General features: G+C 46.7%; 1 protein-coding gene and 1 long non-coding RNA gene across 2 annotated transcripts in view; both read left to right on the forward strand.

Moving 5' to 3' along the window:
- LOC114498754 (histone-lysine N-methyltransferase PRDM9-like) overlaps nucleotides 1–19,554 on the forward strand; it is a 29,965-nt gene extending 10,411 nt beyond the window's left edge. The window contains exon 7 of the mRNA XM_036027616.1: nucleotides 19,382–19,554. Coding sequence (XP_035883509.1) covers nucleotides 19,382–19,539 — 158 coding nt within the window. The 3' untranslated portion in view covers nucleotides 19,540–19,554. The remainder of the gene's footprint in view (nucleotides 1–19,381) is intronic.
- On the forward strand, nucleotides 1,202–18,787 carry LOC118501023. The gene is made up of 3 exons (XR_004903592.1): nucleotides 1,202–1,376; nucleotides 7,379–7,381; nucleotides 18,777–18,787. It is a non-coding gene; the product is annotated as an uncharacterized LOC118501023 (long non-coding RNA).
- Nucleotides 19,555–21,458: the final 1,904 nt, after the last annotated feature.

A 21,458-nucleotide genomic window follows, 5' to 3' on the forward strand; every position in this document is an offset into this window, starting at 1 on the left:
CAAGCCCTGCTGAACAGTCAGTGCCCATGTCTTCTGGGTCTTTAGTGCTGGACAAAGGAAGAAAAGAGCAGGGTAGGGGTCTATAGCCAAATTCAGAATTTGAGCAGATACCACTACTTTCCCTACATAGACTCAGCTGCCCTGAGAAGGAAGCATGGGGTTGGGGATATGCCTCCATCTAGATTACCACCCCGTCACTGAGCCTGGGCATCCTCACAGCCTCCTCAACACAGGCAGGTGCTACTGAGAGTGACCTGTGAAACGAGACCCTCGCCCATCCCTTGCTGAGAACTGACACTGGGAACAGCACATACCTGCGTTGGCACTGGTGTGTTAGGTAGGATAGATCGTAAGCCAAGGCAGGGAGGATGAGGAAGATGTGTCACCCACTAACAGCAGTCCTGAGCCTGGTCCAATTCTATTGCTAGATGGTCCAGCATCACAAGAAACTATTCTAACACGTTGAAACTCTAGGTATCATTTCCAGTATCTGGCAAAGAAGGGCTTTCAAACGATTCATTCCAAGGCCTAGAAGGTGGGAGGGGGGTCCACAGCAAGGAAAGAACCCATAAAACAATTGGGCAATTGTTTGCATCTGCCTACTATCTGTTTTATGAGAGGGTCCCTAATGTTTACAGAAAGCCTATAGATAACTGGGTGACTGCCTCAACTTTAACTGTTCCCTGTCATGGATCTATTTTACAAGATGACCAAATGGTGTGTGAAGCCAGATAAGGATTCAGGCTAATGACCCCCACCCATACCCACGTGTGGGTAGTCTCATCCCCCGTGAAAGCTGGCACCACTTTTACTTGTCAATCCATATGTAACTTCTTCGCTCCCATCCCATCAACTATGTAAGTCCTGAAGACAAAGGACCTGGTGCTCTTGACACCCAAGCTGTTGTCTTTCACCCCCACTTCAGCAAGACCTGTCCTCTTCCATGAGAACGTATCACTAATAAACCCTCCTTGCACACTAATACAATTGCTGATCTGTAATCCTTCACTGCATTGGCAAGAACTGAGTTTCTCCTGTGACAGGTGCACCCAGTCTGCATATGGCATTCATGAAGCCTGCAACATAGGAGCTTCATGTGAAGTGCATTCCGTAATGCACTTTCCTTGTACCTGGGTCCCACAGGGCTTCATACACCTCACTAGTTTCACCATCTTGAAACTAGTACTCCTTATCTTTAAACTTTTGTTTGTAAATTAAAGCCTAATGGGGTAATGGACGTGCATGATGTTGGTCATTCCTGGCCACCCATTCCCAGATAATGTCCACAATGGCCCAAGAGCACAAAATTCCCATGGACCCAATTCGGAGGAGTCCAGCAAGACTCAGGGTGAGAACAGGGCAAACACCTACATCTGGTGCTAACAGCTCCCAGAGGTCACACTTTTCTTAGAACCAGAGCTGAGTTCAATACAGAGAGATGGTGAACAACTAGTGAGGACCCTGTCGTACCCTCTCCTGCATGAGGGAGACCTAAGCATGACCTATCCTGTTCCTGCTGGGGTGGGTTCACCAAACAGGGACACCCACCCCCATGACCTGAAATGATGACCTTTCTGCCCCAGTGCCAGGCTTGTGAAGAGTGTCTATATAAATTATGTGGGTTTCAATAATAAATATCCACTATTACGTTCTTTTATGCTTTTTTAAAGGAAGGTATATTTCTTGGGTACTGATTCCCTTCCCTGTTTCTCCCCCCACCCCCACAGCCCAGAGAACACCATAAACTCAATATTCTGTGGCTTTCAGCATGGGCCATGAGAGAGGGTCAGAGACCTATGAGATGCTGGCAGAGGGGCTGGCACTGAAATACAGTGGGAAGGGGAACCCACAGACTGCCACGTCATGCTCACCATGACACCCCACCAGGAGAGACCCTGGAGCTCTCCCAGAAGGCTTAGCAATTCAAGATGAGTAGAGAGAGTTCTACTCCCTCTCCTTCCCCTTCAGCAGCAAACCACATTCCTAGTGTAGTTGCCAGCCTCCAAGTTGTCCCCCAAGTACACGCACCCTCACCCCTGACCTTGTACAGTCCCTCCTTCACACAAAGAGGCTGATGTGTGTTGTGAAAATGGTGTGTGGCCCTCAAAGCTAAGTCATAAACAAGCCCTTTTGTTTCAGCCTTGCTTGCATAGTTCATACGGTCTCAGACCACCTTGTGTAGGGAGCTGGGTGTTTACACACCCCTCCCACCTGCCAGTGGCTGGCAGCCACCATCCTTGTTTTGAAGTGGAGGCTCCAAGGAGTGAGTGCAGCCTAACATCTGCTGGATTCTGAGTCTCTTGTCCTTGATAGGCAGCTGAGGTTACCGTCCTGTCCCCATGACACCTGGTATGTCTCCAAGGCCATGCTGGCTGCACCTGCTGGCTTCCCAACTCCTCCACATGACACTGTGAGTGACTTGGATGGGGCAGGTCAATAGTCCTTGGGCAAAAAGGACATCAGTGGCTGAGGCGACGGGACGGCATGGCCACTTGCCTCCATCACACATTTGACTCTGTGACTGCTATGGCCAGCCCCACCTGGTTTATGTTCTGTCTGCCACCCAGGTAAGGGAGCTGTGGGCTGGCTTGGGGACCATAACTGGGTTGTTGAGGGGGTTACTCACCAGAATGGTCAGCTACAAACACGGAACAGCTCCCTGCCCTCCAAGCTGGGGTCAGGTAAGCCTTTCTCAAATCTGGCAGATTTGTCTTGACATCCAGACCCTGCCCTGTCTGTCGCTGGTCTGACCCCTGGTCTGGCCCCGGTCCTAACTGCCCTGGAAAGTCCCTGAGTCAGCTTCTGAGAGCCGCCCTTGGGGAGGTATGTTACCCACAGGTGCTGTCCTCAAATATCAGACCTCTTAAAAGCTACTGAAGAGAGCTTTTATAAAAAACAAAATTTTTTTTTTTACAGTAAGAGATTGTTAATCTCATCACCTGGAGAAAACTGTAACATTTTGAAATTTACACTTTAAGATTTTCTTTTGCAGACTCTCATGCTTGATGGGAACATTTTTTTTTTTCTGACGATATGGAGTTATTGTTTTAAAAAAGTAAGTTTGGGAAATACAGAAAATAAAAGCACCCATTATTCCATAACCCAGAAGGCACACCAATTAACACAGCGAGTTAGAGGTTTCGGTTCATAGCACACATGGGCACACCCGCACACCTTTCCTTTACAAACAGCACAGAGCCCTGTCTGACTTCTTCAGTAGCCTCTTTCCCTTCCACATGCCTTGAATGCCTTCCTCCAGTTTCCACAGTTACACTGGGTCCCACACCCCGGGCTGGGCTGAGGTTTCACCAACCCCCCTGGCTGGACAAGAATGGTGTTTCCAGGGAGAGTCTGTACGGCACACGTCAGCCTAGTTCCGCCACGGATGTGAGTGTGCAGTGTGTGCAGTGGGCTCGGGGCCCAGGAGAGCTCTCCAGTGTCCTGCATTTAAGGGGAAAGCACAGTCCACCTTCAGGCCTCGCAGGATGTCAGCCTCCTCCTCTCAGTCTTCTTGCGCTGAGGAAGGTGTTTCAAAATCCTTGAGACCATGGTGGGGGTGAGGGTGCTGCTTTCTGGGGAGCAGAGGAGAAACATGACGTTGAGTGGTGGCTCTCGGGTGGGACCATGGACATTGTCCTCTGTGCCCTGGCCTACTTCTCTTTGGCTTTGCAGCTTTTTGCCCAGGTGCTGCCTTCTGATGAGGGCCCCCAAGATGCCTCAGACACTGTGGTTGGTGATGATAGGTCAGGATGCAGCAAAACCAAGCCCTTCCCACAGGTCAGTGTGGTGCTGACAGCCTCTGGGTTTACTGGACAGTTAGGCTTGTGCTGTGGTCTCTCTCGTGTTGTCCTTTTAGGAAGCTCTTTCTGGGCACCAGATGGACTACTGCTGTCCCCTAAAGCCCCCCTTGCTCTCAAGAGGCAAAGGAGAGACTGGGCTGTCCCTCCCATCTACTTCCCAGAGAATGACTGAGGTCCATTCCCAAAAATGTAGGTCAGGAATTGACAGACCTAGGCAGGCCTAGGAGGAATGGAAAATCACTAGGTGGGAAGCTGCACTGCGGGAAACTGAGTGCCTGGGAAACTGCCTGACGACCCTACCCAGGATGAACAGATGCTCAGCTAAGACTGGGGTCTGGGGTCGGCCTATCAGGCATAACAGGGTGCAGCTTTAACCTGAGGCTGACAAGATGTATCAAGAACAATGGTCAGCAGAAATGGCACCCAGCCACCAGCTCTAGCCAATCAGACTCTGACACCCCAACCAGTTACCCTTTGCTGGTTTTTGTACCCTGCCCTATGAACAACCAAGCAAGTCCCAGCCTCCCTGGGTTGGCTCCATTTTCTCCTGCTAATAAACTCTAGCTCATTGCATCGGTCTGGTTTCTTGAACAACTCCAACCTCACAGGATTGGCAAAGGGCAAGTTCTGGTCTCATCCAAAGAGCCCCGCTGAGGGAATTCAGACCTGATGGGGATTGTTCTTTTCAGGTTCTGTTCTGTGTCATCTTCAGATCAAATTGAACAACGATGAGAAAGTCCAGGTTTCCTACAACATCGTTGGCCTGGGCACTGACCCACTTCTTTTCTTTTTCTTTATCCTCACCCAAGGACATTTTTTTTTGTCATTGCTTTTAGAGAGATGGGAGGGGAGAGAGAGAAACATCGGTGCAATGATTGGTTGCCTCCCATACACATGCTGACCAGGGATTGAACCCTCAACCCAGGTATGTGCCTTGACTAGAATGGAACCCTCAACCTTTCAGTTACAGGACAATGCTCCAACCAACTGAGTATCCGGCCAAGGCTGACAAACCTGCTTTGGTGTTTGTTGTAAGAAGGGAAGTCGGTGGCTGCAGGGGACGACAACCCTGGACAGGGAGAAGTGATCCTTGATGTTGCGAGTGTCTCCTGTATGGCTTTAGGAGGTTCTAGAACCAGGGGTCACTGCCTTACTTTCCAGATACTTCAGATGGCCACTTATGAAGTTATTCATGACGCATTTGTAGGCCCTTTTCACATTCCAGGGGCTATACATGAAGGTTAAGAGGGTGGAGGTGGGCAGGCCTGAGCACAGACAGATCTGAGCTGTGTGCTCATGGACAAGCTCTGGGCCTCACTGGGCGAGAAGGTTACATGACAGGCCAGCCCCTGAGCTCAGAGTAGACAGCAGCAGCTGAAAAATAAACAAAACTGAAAATTCTGCATGAAAGGACATTCTGATGGACTGATTTCCTGTCCCCCTTTCCTTCCAGTGGCAGCCACTGCTGTTTTCTCCCCCTTTTCCTTCCTTTTCTGTCATCATAGTGGCTTTGTCCCCACAGCACACCCCTGCTCACCAGCCAGCACCGACCGTCTCCTGATGATCACATGAGGGGCATACCCACCTCAGGCTCATTCATGGACCAAACTCCGAAGTCTTGGTTTAAGAGACCAGGACTCACTCCCCCACCCAGCTCTCCCCTCTGGCTTGTGAGGCTGATGTCCAGACGGGACTCCCCTGACATTGTCAGAGAAAGAGGTACAAGAACCTGGGAGCAGGGGGACAGGTAGAGGAATGAGACCTGGGACGGCCACATGCCCTTCCCTCAGGTCCCTGATAGTTTCAGGTGAATGGGGGACAGTGTTCCCACAGCAACAGCCGTGTCAGAAGAAGCCCTGAATCCTTCCAAATGAGTGAACAAATAACACTGAACTACAGGAATTCGCTACAGGAGTGTGGTGGACTGTGCTGCTGTATCAGCTCACAGGCAGTGCTATCGTCTGCACGGTGAGTGGACTAAAGCGGGAGAATGTTGCACGTCAGACTTCTGTGCTAATTTTGTTGCCATGCTGGTTGTTTGCTGTTGGGATATCAACTCCCCTCCGAGTTTCTCTGCAGGCACCATCAGGATGCAAGTCACAGCAAAGGACGCAGCTGATGATGAGAACACCTACAACGCAGCCACGGCTCACATCACAGTGCCTCAGCACCACACGCTCACCATCAACCAGCACACGGGCATCATTGCTGTGCTCACTTCAGGGCCCGACCGACGGGGTAGGGGGGCAGGAGGGGCCACTGAGTGGTGTGGTCCATGTATATTTGTCCTAGCTGGTGGGCACAGACACCAGCCAATCAGAGTAGACACCAACCAATCAAGTAGACACCAGCCAACCAGAACAGACTCTTAATTAGAACATGCACCAACCAGTCAGAAGGGGCACCTGCTGCAGACTGGGTCCTGCTGGTGCTCTCAGGCTGACTTTGAGCCCTGAGCAGAGTTACCCCTAAGGAATCACCAGAGAACATCAGAAATGCACTCACAAGACTGCCCTGTACGTAGCAGGATGAAATGGCCTCTCGCAAAATCAGACCACAATCTCTGCTGAAAATAGAAAACACGCCCAGCATCACCCACCACTGTAAGAGTGGAACACATAACTGAAGGGGTCCCAGAACCCATTATCTGCTGCTGGGACTGGGGGTATATGGATCAGATCCCAATCCAGGTAAAGTCTCCTCAGGTCAGTTCTGGGACAGGATGGTCTGAGATCACCAAACTTTGCCTCCTTGGAGTGGGGGGTCGGGGCAGAAGCTGAGCTGCCTGTCAGCCTTGCCTTGAACGCCTCACAGGACCCGGCCCAGAAGCTGGTCGTTTAACAGAGAGGATGGTCCTTCTGGGTGGCTGCCTCAGGGGCTCCTCATCTGCTCTCTGGGGGGCACTAGGTGGACGAGCCCAACTGGCCTCTGATCCCCAGGGCAGAGCACCATGTGTCTGTCTGCAGAGCGTATCCATGTACAGCCCGATGGTTCAAGGTGATGACCTCCAAGGTGTCAAGTTCTGCATTGACAGCTGGACTCACATTCACTGGTGGCAACAGCCACCCTCCCCTCTCCAGCCTGACCATGTCCAGCAGGGGCCAGCTCATGTTCTGTAAACTGTGCTCACTTAAGTCCCATGAACTGTGTTCTCATGAACTGTGTTGAGCTACAGTGTCACCCAGGCCTGTGGTCCTCAGCCAGGTGGCTTGTTAGAACGCTCTGGGCCTCACGGGGACACATTGACCAACCCTCTGTCCCAGGGCAAGGGTGGCTGTCTGTGGCCTGGACAGTAACTCAAATGGGGAGACAAGGGCAGCAGGCAGAGTCCATGACAAAATCTGGATGTGGTTGTCTTGGGGTCAGGCGAGGGGCTCTGACTCTAACCACAAATTCCCCTCACAGTGGCATCAGGGATGGGCACAGGCATCCTTCCTGTGATGGTCCAGCCACCGTGACACGTGAGCCTCCTGTGGTCAGTGCTTGTCCAGACAGCAGCCAGACCAGCCAGGTTCTCAGATCTCTGCTCGGGGTCTTGGCTGACCAAAAAGAACTATCAGTTCCGGGTCACAGAGCAGCATGTGCTGCATGTTTTATGTGCATGGTCTCAAGTCTATGAGGCAGAAACACCTTCAGCCACATGCCCGGAAATGTCAGCAAGATGGATCAAGAGCACAACTGCACTAAGGCTCTGGCACTCACTCCAGGCCCAGAGACCCGGCTGCCAGGCAGCCCAGCAGCAGCACCAGGCACACAGCTTCAGCTGTCTTTCTGCTCTGTCTTCCTGGGCCTGAGTTTTGTCCTCCTGATAGCAAGGGGCCCCTGCACTTCCAGCATCACACTCATCCCATCCCAGAGACAGGGAGGGAGGGGGGCAGGAGCCAGTTTCTTTGAACTGGGAGGCCACTACTGCTGGGCTTGTTACAGTTGGGAAGCCCTCCCCACTCTGGATGAAGCCACAGTTTGTGTCCTTTGATCCCAAGACAGAGATGCCAGGACACAGACAGGGAATGGCAGGGGTTTGTGCCCTTATTCCCAGTGACAGAAATATGAAGGCATGTCTGGTCCCGAGCAGTAAACCCAGCACTGCCCCCAAGGTGACAGACGGATGTCAGGGTCTCACCTGGGGTGGTCAGGCATTCCAGCTGGACTCTCCTGAAGACTGCACAGGCCTGGCTCAGGACGGAGAAATCTGCTCCCCTTGGAAACACAGTCAGAGGGGCTGTGATAGGGAGGGCAGGAGGGTGGCTGCAGGAGACACTCCAGGCCCGAATTCTGGCTCCGCTCCCAGCCCTGCAGCCACAGTGATGGCCTGAGGGTGTGCAGGCTTGGCACAGCCACTGACTGCTACTGCCTCTTCCTCCTGACAGTGGTGCACCTGGGGTCAGGGCTGTGAGGTGTTCGGCCCCTGCTGGCAGGATCGGTGCTCCTTGTCTGACTGGACTCTGGGTCTTGGGATGGGATGAAGCTGACTGTCAGCCAGGAGCCTGTGAGGAGCCACCCAGCCCCTGAGCCCTGGCTCCCAGTCCTGCCCCTGCCAACACCCCTGACTGTGGTTTGCCTCCGCCAAGCATCTCACTTGGTGTCTTGGTATTTTTTCTCTGTGTAATTGTCACTTGTATAACTCTAAATGCCCTGGTTACAGCTTCAGACTGGAAAGAGCAAAAAATGAACACACAAATTGAAAAAAATTAACCATATTGTGCTACAAAGCAAGTTCCACCAAATTTCCATTGAATGAAATTATATAAAGTATGTTACTTGCTCTCATTGCTAATAATCTAGAAATCAGGAACAGAGGTAACTAGAAAATTCTTTTATTTAGATATTATAAAGTATACTTCTAAATAACCCCCCGAAACAAATCACAATTGGGGTTAGAAGTAACATAAATTGGGTGATAATAATAATACTGTGTGCCAAAGCCAGATCACTCAGGTTCCACAAACAGTGAAGGTCAGTGGTTCTCAAGCACAAGTGATTTTGCCCCCAGGGGACCTTAGGTAAAGCAGGGACACATTTCAGATTGTCACGAGGGCAGAAGTGAGGGAGGGTATTACTGGCCATCAGTGAATAGGGGTAATGCATGCTAACAAGCACCTGCAATGCAGAAAACAAAACAAAACAAAACAAAACAAAAAGCAGGAGAAAGAATTCCTTGGCCCAAAAGGTCCACAGTACTGTTACTGGGAAGACCCAAGTCAGGGGACTTCCCCTCCTCGGTTCTTGTCCTGCTCGGAAAATGGATTCAGGCAAGGGACAACAAGCACAGTGAAAGTGAGGTAGCAGGTTTATTTGTGACATGCACTTGACAGGAACCTGCAAGCTTGCCCCCAGCTGGTCTGAGTGCCACGTGGGCTGGGGTTTCAGGGCTTTCATGCTTGCAGTGAGCCTCCAGGGTTTTCCTCCTCCTCCTTCTCCCAACCTTGGGATTAACATAGAATCTCAAAGGCTTCCCTTCCCAGATGGAGAAAATGGTACAAAGAATTTCAAAGGCTCCCCTCCAGCTGCTGGTGTGCTCATCCTGGTCTTTCTTGTGACCTTGGAACCTCTGAAAATCTTACCTGACCCCGCTTAGGACTGCTGAATTACTGGGTGGAACACGTCCCCCTCCCCCGCAACCTTGGTTTGCTGTCTGTCCTGCTTAGCAGTGCTGAGAATGAGAAGCCCTGCTCTGCGTGGAACTCAAAGAAGAGTCTGCCACAATGGAAACCGCATGTCACTTTGCTCTCAGGGAGCAAAAAAGGTCTGACACCTTAGGAGACGGAACCACACTGTGATACGCCACGGCGCACATCTGAGGGTCACTGCTTCATTTCATTGCCCGTACAACACTCATTAATAGCTGTTCTACTACATAACTAGAATAATCTGAATCTTTTAGTTTCTAGAATTCACCATCTAAAATTTCCTTTTTGGAAATGTGCACATCTGCCATATTATAAGTTCCTTAGATTACCTACAAGGGGCACAACTTCACTTACAAGATACTTCTGATTTCTGAGTACTAGAACATCATGCATCTAGGCCCTAACTCATTTAAAATGCTAAGAATGCTGTTACTACTTTAATCATTAATGAACTTACAACTAACAAAAAGAATTTTTCTAACACTTCACATTGTCTTATTTCTTCATGTTTCTCCCAAGCCTTAGTTATTTTTAAGTTATATATAACTAAAATAATGTGATTATTATTACATGATAGTTTGCTTACCTTGAGACTCATTAGAATAAACTTTTACATTATTACAAATAATAGGATTAAGTAATATGTAGGAGAAATTACATGCATAATTAAATATCCTTTATTTACAAAAGAGTAAGTTAAAGACACAATTTTTAAAAAGACCCAGTAGAAACAAAACAGGTAAAATGCCTGGTAATAAACTTAACAAGAATGTGCAAGATCAGTATGAACCAATTTATAACACGCTACCCAATAAAAGATACCTGAACAACACCGACTGGGGTAGCTCAGTGGCCTGGGTGCTGTGCCACATACCTAAAGGTCACCAGCCCGATTACCAGTCCTGGCCTGTGCCCAGGTTGAGGGTTCGATCCCCAGTTGGGGACGCATGCAAGACGCAACTAATAGGTGTTTCTCACTCTCTCTCTCTCTCTTTCCCCCTCCCACCCCCTCTCTCTAAAAGTAAATAAAATCTTTTTTTCAAAAAGACACTTGGACGACAGGAAATTAACAGCATGTTCTTGGATAGAAAAATATACAATGATCTCCATTTCCCACAATTATCTATAAAGGTAATATGATCTAGATTAAAAAAATTTTTAATCCTCCCCTGAGGATATGTTTATTGATTTCAGAGAGAAGGGAAGGTAGGGAGAGAGAGGGTGAGAAACATCGAAGGGTTGCCTCTGGTATGTGTCCCCACTAGGGACCGAACACGTAACCTAGGCATGTGCCCTGACTAAGGCTTGAACTATAGCCTTTCAGTTTATGGGAGAAACTCTGTTCTCCTTGTTGACACAATAAAGAAATACAGATCAGCCAGTGTACTAGTGAGCAAGCAGGGTTTATTAGTGACATGTTCTCATGGAAGACAATGGGCCTTGCCAAGGAGGTGTGAAAGGCGTAGATTCCGGGCAGGGCAAGGTAAGGGCAGCAACAGGCAAGGGCAAGGGTGGCAAGAGCCTCAGGTCCTTGGTCCTGAGGATGTATGTAGTTGGCAGGATGGGGGGGAAGAATTTACATATTGATTGGTGGGTAAAGGTGATGCCAGCTTCCACGGGGGACATGACTACCCAAACTTAGGTGTGTGGGTCTGTTAGCCTGAATCCTTAGACCCCATTTGTTCATCTTGTAAAACAGATGAGTGACAGGAGCCAGTTAAAGTTGGGGCAGTCACCCAAAGTTATTTACAGGCTCTTTCTGCAAACATCAGGGACTCCCTCAAAAAACAGGTGGTGACCAGAGGTAGGCAAGTAACCAAAGTTGTTTTGTGGGCTTTTCCTTTGGGCTCTGTGGACCCCCTCCCACCCACCAACCAGACCTTGGAATTAACACACAGTTTCAAAGGCTTTTTTCCCAGACAGTGGAAACAATACCTAGAATATCAAGGGCTCTCTCCTACTGTGCTACCATGGTGTTTCTTGTGATGTTCCAAACACCTGGCACTAAGGTCAGATCAGGCTCAGGACGGCTGAGTAAGTGGGTGAGACATGACTCCCTCCTCCTTCTCCTTGCCTCAGTGTGCTATCTATCCTACATAGCAGGACAAGGCTCCAACCAACTGAACCACATTGGCCAGGGCTCAGCAAAAATTTGTAAAGTAAAACAAGACCAATTTAAGTTTATCTGTTAAAATAAGGAAGGATTAAAAGGTGTATTGTATTATTAAACTACAGTAAGTAAAAGTGTGGAGTAATGCCCTGTGAATAGACAGATTGATGGAAAAGAATAGAAGGTCCATTAATACATGCAGATCCACATAGAAACTGTGTTTTGTTTTCTTTAATTTTTTAAATTTATTGATTTATTTTTTGTTTGGGACATCCATCATTTGCCTCTCACATGCTCCCACCTGGGGACCTGGCCCACAACCTGTCACAGGTGGGCACAGGTAACCAGGTTCTTGGTGATCACAGACAAAGGATTCAACTGAACACAGAGAGTTTATAGCAGACATAGAGAGAGCAGATTTATTAGGTGATAGTACACTCCACAGAACATGGGAGCTGACTTGGAGCAGATATTGATCTCAGGGGATGGAGGGATTCTGTCCTTATAGGGCGATATTTCCTGGCTAGTTTTGGCTGGGTTTTATTGCCCATGCATTACTTTAAAGCTACTGTGCGTGTGGTCTCCCATGATCTTCCTTGACTGACCACTAGGGAGGGGGTCCCACAATGCTGATTTATTACAATGCTATTATAATGAAGCAGGGATCACGTAGCATCTTCTGCGCAGGTGCATTCATGATTCACCATGATTCAGCACTTTTTAAGAAAGCGGGAACAACCGGTTTTAGAACAGGGTCTCTGTCCTGTATCAATGTCCTTGATCTCAGCTCTGGAGTACCTCCGGAGTTTCCTCCTGACTCTCTCCTGCCTCAAACCCAGGCATGTGCTCTGACTGAGAATGGAACTGGAGACCTTTTGCTTGGCAGGCAAACACCCAGCCCACTGAGCCACACCAGTCAGAGCCATTGCTTGAGTCTTCTTGCATGTGCCTTGACCAGGGATCAAATCTGCAAACTGGTTTCCAACCCCCCCCCCCAAAAAAAACCCTGTAGAGAGATAAAAAACTTCACATGAACCCTGGCTGGTGTGGATCAGACAACTGAGCACCAGCTTGCAAACCAAACAGTGACGGGTGGATTCCCAGTCAGGACACATGGCTGGGTTGCAGGCCAGATTCTTGGGGTATGTGAGAGGCAACCGATTGATGTATCTCTTATACACATAGACACATCGATGTTTCTCTCCCTCTCTTTTTCCCTCCCCTCTTCTCTCTCTACCAATAAGTAAATAAAATCTTAACAAAAATAAAAACATGAGCAGCAAAATTGGATTCAACATTTAGGGGTGATCCACTCTACCCAACATTTCCTTCTGATCTGCACCAAGGTGTTTTCCCAACGTGAACACCAGGTGGCAGAAGAGAGGCACACAGGGGACATTTTTTCAGTGATCATATTGTACTGTAAAGCAAGTTCCAACAAACTTCAAAAATTTCAAACTATGTAAAGTATATTGTTACAACTAATTGCACTTAATCTAGAAATCAGTAACAAAAGGTTACTAAAAAGTCTTTATTTTTTAAAAGTGATGAAACGCACATCTAAATAACATTGGATTCCACATTCCTAGATGATCCACTGTAATGCACAACTTTTCCTGCGGACCTGCACTGCGTTATTCCCAAGTTGAACACCAGATGGCAGCAGAGAAGCACACCGGTACTATGAAGCAAGTTTCAACAAACTTCAAAGGATTGAAATTATAGAAAGTAACGTTTCTTGCTCTCATTGCAGGCAATCTAGAATTCAGTAACAAAAGGTAGCTGGAAAGTCCTTATATTTAGGAGTTATGAAACACACTTCTAATTAACCCCCAAATAAATCACTATTGCAGTCGGAAAAGAATTTGAACTGAAAAGCACTACATACCAGAAACTACAGGGAAACGTGCGGTCTTCAGTTCACACAGCAGGAAAGGACAGAAGCTGGAGCTCCAACGGCTCTGAACCCACACAAAGAACCCCGCGTAGTGAGTCCAATCCAGAGAAAGTAGCAGAAAGGAAATGTGCACGTACTCATATCTGGGAGGGATACACTTAGAGTGGTAGCAGTTAATGTTCCTTGGGGTAGGATTTTAATTAACTTCATTTTTCTGTATAGTTTCAGTAACCTGCAACAAACAAGGCCATTTTCATTTTAGGAAAAAGTACCACAGAAAACATGGAATAGTTTTATAGAATTATAAATAATTCTATATAGAATATTTGTAACAATTGAGTTATAATAATCTAGACTGCTGTGGGGACACCAGAAGCCTTTTCTTTACTCATCCAGCCGGGTCTCTTGACAGTCCGCAGGGAAAAATTCTAACTGTTTAGCCCAAAATGGCTCCTTTTGTTATTTGCACTTCTTCGTGTGCATTGCAGCAGTTCTGACAGAGGAAACTCCTAACCTTTTGTCTCTAAAAGTGATGTGAGCCTGGGTCTGCCGTTTACAAGCTATGTTCTTTTGGACATGGAAGAACCCTCCCAGGGTCTTTGCTTTGCCACTGGTAATGTTTCTCATTTTTGTAGCTTACAACACTTACCCCCGAAGTACTTCAACTTCAGACTCAGCTTTGCCTCCTGAGAGCCTGTGAGGCTGGCCCTGGCAATGCTCAGAGAACAGGGACCAGAAGTCAGGCACTCCCAAAGCCAGTACACGGTCTACGCAATGTGCTCACGACAAATGGTCCCACAGGAATGGCTCACTTACATACAGACCTCACACTCGAACCCCACAAAGAGTCTGAGCACTCTTTTCAGCTCCTCACAGGCTGGCTGCAGCTGCTCCCTGCCCCCGCTCACTTCAAACACCCCCAACCCACTCCACATCCACCCACCACTCACCTAATTTTCCATGGTCTGGCCTTACCCTGGACATTTCACTTCAGCCTGACAGTTAGTTTGACACCAAGAGCAGGGTGAGTGTGGGCCTACAGACAGGGTCCCTAACCCTAAACCTAACCTTGACCCTGACCCTAACCTTAACCCTAAGCTACCATTTACACAACACTTTGGATGAAAACCATCCTTTTGAGTGGCAGGTGGTGGTTCCATTCTTTTGCACCCCCCCACCCCCCACACATCTCTCTAGCTTCACGTTATTGTAAAGTGTCAACTGTTCATCCACCCTCACAATTTGTCTTGGAAACAGAAACAGAATTTCCTTATGTTTCTGAAGAAAATCCCACATGGAAATGCTGTCAAGAATGGTGGTTGCTTTTTTGTCACACTTCACTAGTGTGGAACACAAACACCAAAATAATTATAACTATCCTGGTGCAAATTATTTCTGACAATTGATTTGGGTACTTTGAGTATGTGTCCTGTCTCCCGTGTGGCCTCACATGGTCTGTCCTCAGTGAACATCTGGACTTGATGGCTCTGCACTGCACCTGGTCTGTTCGCCCCTGGGGCATCTTCACGTGAGAAACCTCCCACACAAAATGCTGCAAACCACTCCCGACATGTTCAATCTGTTACAACACCTTCTCGTACACGCCACAAATCTTTTCTTCTGTTTACTGCCATTTTCACCCTTCTTGAAATACCAAAGCCTAATGTACTGAAAATATTACTATGTTCATCTACCTTCAATATGAAAATGGCCACACAAACACTCAACAATTTTCATGAGTTTTTCTTAACTCATGCTGATACAACATTTGTCATGATACAGCAAAACAAAATGGTTTTGAATGAAGTTAGAGACAAGTATGTGAACCAGAGCCACGTGACGGGGGTGGGGAGATGGGGATGAAGGAAGGAATGGTGGGGACCAAACTAACTATTTAGCCAACCAGGGATAAAACAGGCTTCACCCAGCATCATAGCACTGAGATCATGTAGAGTGTGTGTTTTGTTCTCATAGCACTTAAGCTGGAATTCACTGAAAGTGGGTGACTGGAAAGTTCTGTTGTTTGGTAATTATGAAATAGACTCATAAATAACCCCCAAAATGAACCACTATTTGACTTACAAAATAATTTGAGCTACAAAATAATTTGAGCTGAATGATTCTAAAAACACTACATACAAAAACTTCAGAAAGAAATATTCACCCTTAAATGCACACGTTGGAAACAGAAGTGGAAATGTACAAGTTTTGCTCCCATACGAGGAACCTGAAATAGTAAAAGAAGTCCAGGCACAGTGGAGGAAACACACTTGCAGACATGTCCGTCCGGAGGGGCACGCACATGAAATGATAGAGTTTTTTTTTTAACCTCTGGGTGGAAAGTTTTGAATAAATTTTACTTTTCTCATTGCTTAAGGAAGCTGCAACAGACAAAGCCAATTACAAACAATTTTCAAGGATACTTAGAACTTTTAAAAACCTCACTTTATTATGCTACAAAGCCAGTTCCAACAAATGTCACATAAGACACACTTATTCCTCCCTTTGCCCATAATCTGGAAATGAGTCACAACGTACCAGGACAGTGCTTACATTTAGATGTTTTCAAATGCACCTGGAAATACCACTGCCATCAAAACTCTGATATTCCACTGAAATGATCCACTTTTCCTGCTGACCGGCACTAAGGTGTAATTCCCCAAAATGACCACAAGATGGCAGAAATGATGCACACTCAGAACACATACTGTGCTATGGACTTGGCCACAAGGTTCCTTCGGTTTTCACTGTGAGATGCACTGGCAGGCACATTTTCCATTTTCCCTAACAATGTGACTAGACAGCATATTCACCCCTTTGTTCCACTGCCCTCTGCCTTCTTTCAGGCTACTTCGCCATTCCATCTCCCCATAACATTTTACATTTTGGAGCAGAGATATCTCCCAGGTACGATTCCACAGAATGCAAATTTTTCTCCATTAAGAGAATTTTGGAAAGGCAATCCAAAGGGGTGGGTGGGTGAGTGCTGTGGATGAATCGGAACAGCCAGGCTGCAACTGTTTTCTCCCGGTCACCACAGAGAAATGTGTGCTCTCGCCTTATCCTCTCTGAAGATCACTGTCTTCTGCTAACAAACTCCAGATTCTTTCCCTGTGGTGGTGCTTTCCTTTGGTCTGATGGGGAGCAGTACTTGTCAGAAGTAACCACCTGGTTTCTGGTGAGGAGCTCCTACTACAGGACTCCCTAAGGACCCCACCACATACACAGCATGGCCTCCTTTGGGTGCAGACCACCCTGTGGAGTGGATGGTGGTGGTTCCTTCCATGTGCCCACAGCCTCTTCTGTTCCACATTAGTCTCAAATATCAACGGTTCATCCTTCCTCCCCAGTTTGTCTTGGAATTAGAAGGTTTTCCTTACATTTCAGTAGAGAATTCATTTGGAAATGTGGTCAAGAAGAGTTCCCCGCTCCTCCCTGCTTAACTTCTGTGGAACCCAAACATCAAAGCAATTAATGTAACAGAGCTGCTGCAAATGATTTTCAACACTTGATTAGGACACTTTGAGTATGTCACCTGCTCCCGAGTGCGGTAACATTGTCTGTACTTAGTTAACATCTGGATTGGATGATTCTCCACTGCAACTGGTCTATATAATCCAGGGGGCAAATGCACATGAGAAGTCTCCAGCATGAAACGTCACGATCCACTTCTGACACGTTCTGTCAGTCACACACCACAGCCTTTTTTTGGCATTTCAGTTGTGTTTTCACCTTTCTTGAAATGACAAAGCCTAATATGCCAATACTGTTGCTATGCTCATCCATCTTCAGTGCAAAAATGGCCACACAAATATTCAACAGTTCTGGTCAGTGTTTTTAATGCATGCTGCTGATACGACAGCTATCACAATAAAGTCCAAAAAAAAAGGGTTTTGAATGAGGTTAAAAACAAGTCATGGGCCCTGGCTGGTGTAGCTCAGTGGCCTGAGCACCAGACTATGCAGCAAAGGGTCACTGGTTTGATTCCCAGTCAGGGCACATGCCTGGGTTGCAGGCCAGGTTCCCCAGTGCAGGGTGCATGAGAGGCAGCCACACACTAATGTTTATCTCCCTCTTTCTCCTTCTCTTCCCCTCTGTCTAAAAATAAATAAAATCTTTAAAAGAAGAAAAAAAGACAAGTCACGGCATCAACTGCAACCTCAACCCCTAACCCTAAGCCCGAACCATGCCACACACCAGACACTGGACTGGGTGTCCAAAGCCTGTCCCTGACTCCAGATGCCTGGCTCTGGACATCATGCCACAGAGAACAGTCTGTCCTCCTATTTAAACTTGTAAACCCTTGAAACACAAACATCTAATGTCTAAAAACATAAAGCATGTTTCTGTAAAAAAAAAGTTATATTACATCAAGCAAATTGAATGATGCAATGATGATGCACATTAGACACGAGATACATGAGGCTGCTGCTGGCATATCAAGGCATACTCTTCCAGAGCAAAAGTGATTAAAGTAAATGAGTAAATGTGGTATCCTCCTGATTACAAAATTCTGGGTAACAGGAGAAGCTATTCCCAGAGTAAGAAGACCACCCATGGAAATGAAGAAAATGGTTGCACATTATACTTTTGAAAGACTCTTGTTACCACAACAAAGAACTTTATAACTCATCAATGGAGAGATACCTATATTTTTAAAGAACTTGAATAGTCTCTTCTAGAGAGAAGACATATATACAAGTGGTAAAAAAAATCAGAGAGGATGTTCAATGCCTACATCACTGCGTGATACCCTTCCCAGTCACTGCAAAGACTATAACGAGAAAGCAAAATTGAGAAATGTTTATGATCACAAACAAAAATTAGAACAATTGACCAGTTCTTCCATAAATGTAAAATATTGCGGACCTTGTATAAAATAGTTTGGCATTTCCTCAAAAAAATTACCCTACTGTATTCAAGAACTCCACTTCGAAACACATACCTGAGAAATTGAAGGCAGATGTTATAACAAACTTATGCATGATTATTCATAACAACACTGGTAACAACAACTGAAAGGTAGACAGTATTCAAATGTCCATGTACAGGTAAATGAATACACAAAATTTGGTTATTCTGTCACCGAAAAGGGACTGGACCCAAGGCAGGTTTGCCCTGGGAAGGTCTCATGTGTGTAGGTTCTTGACTTCCTGCAGTAAAAATTTCACAACACAAAGCTAGGGCATTTTGAGAGTTTGAATATTAAATCCAAGGGCAGTGAAACAAAGAAAGGGCTTCAGAGAGAAGAGGCACAGTCAGAGCAACAAGAGCAAGCCAGACAGAGCTGCTTCTGGGGAAACAGAAAAGTCAGATGCAAAGAAGGTCCTTGGAGACAGAATCAAGGGTGACCCGGGACAAGCTGCCACTGCCCACTGCTCCCTGGCTGCAAGTCTCACGGGGACGAGGAGATAAGGAGGAACACAGTGAAGATATGCAGCAAAGAAGAGCAGGGAAGGCACGTGTGTGCTCAACAAACAGTGCATGCTGGGTGCGCTGTCTTTAGGGTTTTACCTGTTTTCTAACGTTGAGGACTTTAGAGGAGGTCTCAGAAGAGTCAGCTCCACAGAATACTCAGCTTTCCAGGGGTGCCCTTCGATGTGCTGATGCAACAAAGCGGGCACACAGAGTGGTCAGGGTCCTTCTCTGGTGAACTTCTCCTTCAGAAGAGTCACCAGAGAAGGGCTGGGACTGAGGTGGGTCTCCCCCTGCGTGCTCTGGAATGTGTGAATGATTTTCTCTCAAATGCCCTTGGTTAGGGAAGATAAGATCCTCAGATTTATTACCTGGCTGTGAATCATTGTCCTCATTTAGCTCTCAAACTCACATTTCCCATTCCACTTGACAAGGAATTTTCCTACCTTTTTTACTAACCTGCCTCAACTCCATACACTTGGGGACTCATATTGGCATTGAATTTGACACAATGATCATCTCTTGACAGACACCAGACACCAGAGCCAAATTCAGGAGCCTGGACACAGACCTTTGACTCTGAAACCTGGACTCTGGAACGAACCCAAACCAAAACCTGGACCCCAGGCCCAAAGCCAAAAAACCCAAAGCCATGTGCCCACACCCGAGCCAGACCATGCAGTCTGAAGGCCAAACACCAGATGCCGGGGATTGACACCAGACCTTTAATACCAGATTCCATACACCAGAACCAAAATCTTCATCTGCACATGGACCTCGCATGCAAACCCAGGACACAAAGCCACATCCTAAGAGGTGCAGGACTGCAGACACACAACCGAAATAATTTTGACTCTGAAGCACAGGCCCTGGACACAGGACGCAGATCTGTAACCAGGATGCCACGGCCAGAATGTGGAGCTGGGGCCAGATGCTGGGCCTGGGTTGCCAGAGGCCAGAGGCAGGAGCTGAACCAGATCCTCCCATTGTAAGCAACCCGAGATTCAGTAAGATTAAAACCCTTGTCTCTCCAAATGTAAACTTCAAAATTTTACCAAACCCAGCAATAATGGGCCAAACACAGAGTGAACAAAAAGGATGCTGACCTTGGAGGGCAGATGTCCATGATCTCTCAGCTGCAACAGGCTCAGGAGTTAGCGCTGTCTCACCATTCATTCCCCTCTGACAGCTTTTCAAAACTGCGGGGGATTAAAAAGGGATTATTCTCCACAAACCTTGTCGGCATTAACACCTGTGGGATAATACTCAAAATAACATAATCAGATCAATACAAGATAGTCAACATTTAATGTGTGCATGAGTACAAATGAATACTGGATAGCGTGGTGATATCAGGTATACAGAACCTTTGGGAGTATGGGGACACAGGGTCTTATAGTGGTAAAATGGGTGATAGACAAGGAAATTTATGAAAAGTGCAGCATTCGCAGAATGTTGCTTTTTGGTAGGCAATCCTACAAACTACAGGACACAAGCTAAACTAATAAGCTCTTCCAAATTTCTTTAACGTAATCATTCAGTTGAGAATAAGCTGCTTTGCTAAAATTGTTAAATCTTGTGGCAACAGCAGCAGACACAGCCTGAGAGAGTGACCAGCTGCCAGGAGGGCCTTGCATCGCCCGCAGGGGGTCAAAGGACTGAGTGTCCCTGTCCAGTGCAGTGCGGACCATCCTCCTCTGCCTGCAGCTGGCGGAGTGCAGTGAGGCCCGGGAGTGCAAGGCAGGTAACCATGAAGCCACAACCAGGAGACAACCCAGGGCCACACAGGTGGGACGAGATTTGTCATCTCAGGTGACACACGAGATGGCAGCAGAGAGCCACACTTGGGACATTTTTCAAAGGGACAATCCTGTGCTAAGGCCAGTTTTAACAAATTTCAAAGGACTGAAATGATATACAGTATGTTTCTTTCTGTCATTGCTGTTAATATAGAAATCGAGAACAAAAGGTAACTAGTAAGTCTGATATTCAAAACTTACTAAATGCACGTCTCAATGACATTGCAATCAACATTCATGGATATTCTCCTACAGCCAACCACTTTTTCTGCTCACCTGCCACTAACATGTTATTCTTAAAATTCCCACGAGGTGGCAGCAGAGATGCACACGTGGAACACTTCTATTCGCTGGGCCAAAAAGTTCATTTGGTTTTTAGGTAAAGACACAATGAAAGAGATGTTTTTCGTTTTCACCCATAATCTCATTGAACAACATATTAACCATTTTGTCCCACTGCTTTCTTCAATCTTTCAGGCATCTTCATAATTCCATCTTCCCAAAAGTTTTCCTGTTTTGGCCAAGACAATATAAAGCCAGTTTCAACAAGCATCACAGCATTGAAATCATATAAAATATGTTTCTTAAGTACTCTCATTGCACTTAAGCTAGAATTCACTACAAACGGGTGAATAGAAAGTCCTTATATTTGATAGTTATGTAACACACTTCTAAATAACCTCAAAAGTAAAACAATTTGAATTACAAAGTAAACTGAATAGGGATAAAGATACTACATACCAAAACTTATGTAAAACATCTTCACCCTTAAATGCACAGCATCAAAAATAAAAGCTGAAAATATAC

The sequence above is a fragment of the Phyllostomus discolor genome, chromosome 6, assembly GCF_004126475.2.
Source record: "Phyllostomus discolor isolate MPI-MPIP mPhyDis1 chromosome 6, mPhyDis1.pri.v3, whole genome shotgun sequence".
NCBI lineage: Eukaryota > Metazoa > Chordata > Mammalia > Chiroptera > Phyllostomidae > Phyllostomus > Phyllostomus discolor.